Source organism: Chrysochloris asiatica, unplaced genomic scaffold (genome assembly GCF_000296735.1).
Source record: "Chrysochloris asiatica unplaced genomic scaffold, ChrAsi1.0 scaffold00194, whole genome shotgun sequence".
Classification (NCBI taxonomy): Eukaryota; Metazoa; Chordata; class Mammalia; order Afrosoricida; family Chrysochloridae; genus Chrysochloris; species Chrysochloris asiatica.
In genome coordinates this window covers 4142358-4148910 of record NW_006408712.1, presented here as the reverse complement: position 1 = coordinate 4148910, position 6553 = coordinate 4142358, and the positions used below count along the sequence as shown (strand labels likewise).

At 46.1% G+C, this 6553-nt stretch overlaps 1 protein-coding gene across 1 annotated transcript in view; it reads right to left on the bottom strand.

The window, feature by feature from the left end:
* Positions 1 to 5450, bottom strand: part of PTGDR (prostaglandin D2 receptor (DP)) — a 66985-nt gene extending 61535 nt beyond the window's left edge. Inside the window, exons 1-2 of the mRNA XM_006872370.1 lie at positions 4601 to 5450; positions 3751 to 3867 (exon numbers count right to left, since the gene is read on the bottom strand). Coding sequence (XP_006872432.1) covers positions 3751 to 3867; positions 4601 to 5450 — 967 coding nt within the window. The remainder of the gene's footprint in view (positions 1 to 3750; positions 3868 to 4600) is intronic.
* Between the last annotated feature and the right edge of the window lie 1103 nt (positions 5451 to 6553).

Sequence of the window (6553 nt, the reverse complement as noted above, 5' to 3'; positions counted from 1 at the left end):
AATGCTCCAGACTGCAAAGCCGTTTGAACTGCAAGGGTGGTGGTTCAAGCTCACAGCTGCTCCTTGGGAATCTTATACAGGTCACTATAGTTTGGAATCAACTCGCTGGCACTTCACAACAACAATTTACTTATCTGTAGTGAACAGTCCCACATTTTTGTTTTTGTTTTATTATCATTGCCATAATTGTGCTCATTGTTGCAGACACTGTGTCAATCCATGTTGTTGAAGGTCTTCCTCTTTTTCACTGACCTTGTACTTTATCAAGCATGATGTCCTCCCCTAGGGACTGGTCCCTCCTGACAGCATGTCAAAAGTACATGTGATGAAGTCTTGCTATCATCATTTCTAAGAAGCGTTTTGACCTGTACTTCTTCTAAGACAGATTTGTTCATTCTTCTGTCAGTCTTTGGTTTATTCAATATTGTTTGCCAAGGCCGTAATTCAAATGCAACACGCTTCTATTCTTTCACCATACTTATTTAACCTGTATGCTGAGCAAATAATCCGAGAAGCTGAGTTATATGAAGAAAAATGTGGCATCAGGATAGGAGGAAGACTCATTTGATACAACCTTGGTTGCTGAAAGTGAAGAGGACTTAAAATACTTACTGATGAAGATCAAAGAGCCCAGTCTTCAGTATGGATTGAAAATCCTCACCACTGGACCAATAAAAAACATTCTTATCAATAGAGAAAAGATTGAAGTTGTCAAGGACTTCATTCTTCTTGGATCAATTATCAACACTCATGGAAGCAGCAGTCAAGAAATCAAACAACATGTTGCATTAGGCAAATCTGCGACACAAGACCTTTTTCAAGTGTTGAAGAGCAAAGGTGTCAGCTTGAAGACTAAGGTGCACCTGACTCTAGCCATGGTATTTTCAATAACGTCATATGCATGCGAAAGCTGGACAGCGAATAAGGAAGACCATAGAAGAATTGATGCTTTTGAGTTATGGTGTTGGAGGAGAATATTGATAGTGCCATGTGCTGCCAAAAGAACCAACAGACTCGTGTTGGAAGAAGTGCAGCCAGAGTGCTCGTTGAGTGCTTCGTTTCTCATACTTCAGACATATTGTCAGGAGGGACCAGTCGCTGGAGAAGGATATCATATTTGGTAAGGTGGAGGGTCAGAGAAAAAGAGGAAGACCCCCAACGAGATGGTGGCAGCATCAGTGGGCTCAAGCATGGCAACAATTGTGAGGTTGGCCCAGGATTGGGCAGTGTTTTGTTCTGTTGTACATAGGGTTGCTATGAGTCAGTACCAACTCGATGGTATCTAACAACAATAACAACAATCTTTCTCTGGTCTTCTCTATTCATTGTCCAGCTTTCGTATACCTATAGGGTGAATACTATGGCTGGGTGAGGCACACTGTAGTCTTCAAATGAAATCTTTGCTTTTGAACCCTATAAAGATATTTTTTGCAGCAGCAGAGTTGCCCAATGCAATGCATAATTTTATTTAACTGCTGCTTCCATGGATATTGATTGTGGATACCATTAATAGACATTCTTGACTTCAATATTTTCTCTGTTATGATGCTGTTTATTGGTACAATTGTGAGAATTTTTGTTTTCTTTATATTGAAGTGTAATCCAGACTGAAGGCCACATAGACTTTGCTTTTTTATTTTTTTATTTTTTTTGTAATGTTTTATTGTGAATTGTGTGATAATATACATGGGAGAACATCAGCTTTACATTCATTCCATCATCCATCATTTCATTGGCATAGTTACCATCCCAACCATGCATCCTCACCCAACCAAGGGGTGTATCCTGTAAGCCTGCACACACCCCCACCACAGTCCTCAGCCTCTTTCCATCTCTTGATCCCGAGTCCCCAGACCCACCATCTCTTGATGTTGTCTTCTCTGCCTCCATCTCAGGCCTCACTGCCTCTCTGGGTAGGATTCTGCTCTTCTCTCTTCTCCATCGATGGTCCCAGGGTCCTCCACTCCTAGACTGATAAGTTAATCACTCCCCTCTTTGCTACAAAATGTCCATCTTTAGATTTCCAACCCTCACAATCAGTCCTGATAACAATTATTCACCATTGCATCCCAAGAGACCCATCTATATTTTGTTTCATCAGCCCTTCCTGGACAGGCTGGACACTATTCACTGGAGACTCTACCTTCCTCCATGCCCTTTGGATCCAGGTTCCCTCTTGAAAGCTTGTAAGCCAGTCACTTCTTGCCTTTGTATCCCTCCCCCATTTTGGGTAGCCAATGTCCAAGTTCCCCATCCCTGTCTACCCTTTGTGTGAAGGGGGTGGGAATAGTTCTTGCTGCAGGGGTTTGTTTCCTTTTTTGAGCTACTGCATTTAGCCACATAGTCTTTGATTTTCATCACTAAGTGCTCCTAGTCCTTTTCACTTTCAGCAAGCAAGGTTGTGTCATCTGTATATGTTGTTGTTGTTGTTAAGTACTGTTGAGTTGGTTCTGATCGATAGCTACCCTGTATAGGATTTCTGAGGTGTGACTGGTGAGTTTGAACCATTGACCTTGAAGGTTCAAACTGACCTTGAAGTCTTACTTACTCACTAAGCTGTCTTAAATAATTGCACATTTGTTCATCATATCAAAGATTCTGCTTCTAGGTACAGCTAGCATCTGTTTCTATCCCAACCCCATAGCGCTTTCGTACAGAATCAGTTTCTTTTAAAATTCACAATCTCTGACATTAACCTGCAGTGCCACACCAGGACTCTGCATATAGCAGGTTATTAATGAGTCTTCATCCAGTCCTGGTAATGGGTTCTTTTTCATATTCACCTCCTTGGGTTATTTGCTCAGCATAGAGACTAAATAAGTATGATGAAAGTGTACAACTCTGGTGCTCTGATGCACACCTTTTCTGATTTTAAACCATGCAGTAGCCTCTGGTTCTGTTTCAATGCCTGCTTCTTGGTCTCTATATAGGTTCACATGATCACAAGTAAGTATTCTGGAATCCCCCTTCTTCAAATTGTTATCCACAATTTGCCAAATGCCATTGTACAGTCAGCAAAACACGTGTGTTTTCAAGCATTCCATTTATTTTTTGATAACTTCTAATATTGTTGTTGTTGTTAAGTGCCAGGGAGTTGGTTCCGACTCATAGTGACCCTGTACAGGGTTTCTGAGGTTGTAAAACTTTACGGGAGCAGAACGCCTTATCTTTCTCCCGGAAACCGCTGGTAGGTTCGAACTGCTGACCACAGCCCAATTCGTAACCACTATGCTACCAGAGCTCCTTAACTTCTAATATATCTTCTCCATAATATTTTTTTGTGACTTCCACCCTGAGGAGCTCATCTTCCAGCACTATATCAGACAACATTCTGCTGCTGTTTATAGTTTCCTTGGTCAGTTTTTTAAAGAAGTAGACTGTTGTGTCTTTCTAGTCTCAGTCCGCAAGTTGTGCTGAAAGTTGCCCATCATGGTTGACTCTGCCAGTATATAAAATACCAGTGGCATAGTTTTCAGCATCACAGCAATATGCAAGCCACTACATACCACAATAAAAATGTATATTTATCTAATTAGTTTTGGAAGTTTGAATTTTAATCCTGTATGATGATGCTACAGACAGCTCTTTCCCCACTCACTAAAGCTTCCATTTAAGGAGAAAAAAAATCACAATATATTTCACCTTCAATTGTCACTGAAAATAGCATCCAAAATTGCTACAGTACTATATAAACTTTCTTAATCACAGAAGTCTTGGGACTCTAAATATGTTGATTTGACAGTGCAATACATTGAAATGGTGTGCTTGCTGGGAGGGGCTGGGGAGTTGTAGAGGAGCAATACTGAAAAACCTTTCTCAAGTCCCAGCCACTGCCAGGTGTCCTGCCAGTGACCCCAGGAAGAATACCTTCAAAATTACTGGGTAATTCAACCTCCAGCCTCCGCCCCTATTAGTATATTAAAACCAGCCATAAAGGGCTTTCATGTCACTCCATTTGCCAAGATAGAAACAAAACCTGTTGAGACAGGTTACCACAAAGACACCACTGGCTGAAGTGTATTCACGCATCTGCCTACATCGTAATTTCACCGCCACCGTCCCTGACAGCGGCCACTACCAGAACCAGCAGTAGCCGCTCCTTAAAGTTTACTTTCCCGTTTTTCTAAAACAAAACTGCACTCACCTCTGAAATCACTCCAACAGGATTAAACTTTCCCCTACCCCCTTTCCACGCCGACACCCTGGAGACGAACCCCTACTTGCTAGTTGCCCATTTCTGATACCATAAAATAATGGACAAGTCTAACGATGAAAGAATTTAAACAGTACCCAGTTAAAGGGAAGAGTGCTAGGATTTGTACTACCCCGGAGGAACCACGCTGTGCCCCCCTGAAAGTTCAGGAATACTAAAATGACTTCCCGGAGCGGCATCTCCATCACTCCCTCACTTTCTCGGACTTTTTTCTCTTCTCGCTCAACAAATGCTGTAGAGAGAACCCATTCTTCAAAACACAGCAACAAACGTTTTCCGCCAGCCCCGCAGCCCTTTTGTGCTGCGTCTAAAATGCTCTGCCCTTCCCGCCAGACCCCTGTGATTGGATACCCCCCGAAGCCCCCCGCAGGCTCGGCACCGAGAGACTCACAATTAAGGGCAGGGAGCACATGGTGAAGAGCACGGTCGTGAGGGCCAGCAGCAGGAGATGATCCAACTCCTCCAGGGGCTGCAGGGACGCCATTGTCTTGCGGGTGCTCAGCTCTGTTCGGTCCCCGGTGCTGGAGCTCCGCTGCAGCCGATGCAGCCGCAGCCGTTGGTGCATGATGTACAGGTTACGCATGGCGCTCAGGTTGCAGAGCACGGTGACCAAGACCAGCAGTGCCATGAGGCTGCTGTAGAGCACTGAGTAGCCCAACACTGATAGCGAGCGCTCCTCGTGGACCATCTGGATGAAGCACCAAGTGCCCGGGCAGTACTGCACAAACTCCCCGAAGCCCGCGAAGGGCAACGCGCAGAAAGCCAGGCAGAAGACGCCCACAAGTGGCGCCACCAGAGCGCCCCGGCGCAGGGTGATGTGCCGTCGATAGAAGAAGGGATGCCCCAGAGAGAGCCAGCACTCCAGCGCCATGGCCAGGAGCTGCAACATCGAGGCAAGGCCGAAGAAGGACATGAAGAAGGCAAAGGCTTGACACAGCGAGTTGCCCGATGAGGGCACTAGCCCTCTCAAACTGCGGTTCTGTGCGTAGGCGGCCAGCACCACCGGGCTCACGAGGCACTTGCCTACCAAGTCCATAACTGTCAGGCCGCACACCAGCACACAGAAAACCGAGCGTGTGGGTCGCGGCAGGCGAAACCCCAGCCCTGAGCGAGCCAGGAGCACTAGCGCCAGCAGATTGCCAACAAGACCCGCGCTGAAGAGCACCCCACCCATGGTCGCTGAGTTGCCATTCTCCACCGAGGTAATGTTGTGGCAGCGGTAGAGCGGCGGATTCATAGCGAGAGGACAAGGACCCCGGGAGCTCCGGGTGCGGAGGAACCCCGGCCGCTCTACGCGCAGTTCTGGTTGACAGGCTGAGCCACGGGGGAAGCTCCCGGGTGTTCCCCTCAGAAGGCGCCTCTTATCCGAACTCTTGGGTCACACCCATCCCAGAGGGGCGGGACGTAAGGCCAGCTAAGTACACGGTATTGGCATTTACTGAGCGTTGAGCCAAGCAACTAAGTGCTCTGTCCTAAAGCCCAGAGTCCTGAGGAGAGAGACCTTAGTACCCAGAGTTGCAAACACAGAAGGCCGTAGCTAGATTCGGAGCACCCAAGGCCAATCCAAGGCCAGGGTACTTCCTTCGAGGTAAAGAACTACTGAAAGGAGAGGGAAATTAAACAGCAGCTTCTGGAGTGGACTCAAGCGTGGCAACAATAGTGAGGTTGGCCCAGGATCGGCTAGTGTTTCGTTCTGCTGTGCATAAGGTCTCTATGGGTCGGCACCGACTCGATGGCACCGAACAACAACTAAAGAGGAGAGGACATGAGAATATTGGTGGACTTCTGATGCCGTAGGCCAGTGACTCAGAGGATACAAGCAGAGGGGAGGTTTAGAGAGAGCTACCACCTAGTTTTCTTGAATTAGATGGCGGTGTGCCTTCGGTTCCGACTCATAGCTACCTTGTATAAGGTTTCTGAGGCAGTAAATCTTTACGGGAGCAGAAAGCAGAGCGGCAGGTAGATTCGAACTTCTGACATTGAAGTTTGCAGCCCAACGAATAATCACCCTACCAGGGCTCCTTGAATCAGGGGATTAGGGACGGATTAAAGTATTCATCCTTAACTTCAGTTATTTTATAGATCTGTGCATCATGGGGCTTGAACAATACAATACATAGGTGAGGAATTGAGGCCCTGGAAGGTTAAGTGATGTGCCAGTAAGTAAGATAACTAGATTAGAATTGGATCTTCTATTTGTAGAGTCCATCTGTCTTGTTCCAGATGGACTCCTCCCAAGAGATTAGGCATAGTTAATGGAAGCGTTTCCAGGAAAGACCAAGAAGAAAAGTTGGCCCTGGTACAAGTAAGTTACAGTGGTTATGTGGGAGAAATATGGTT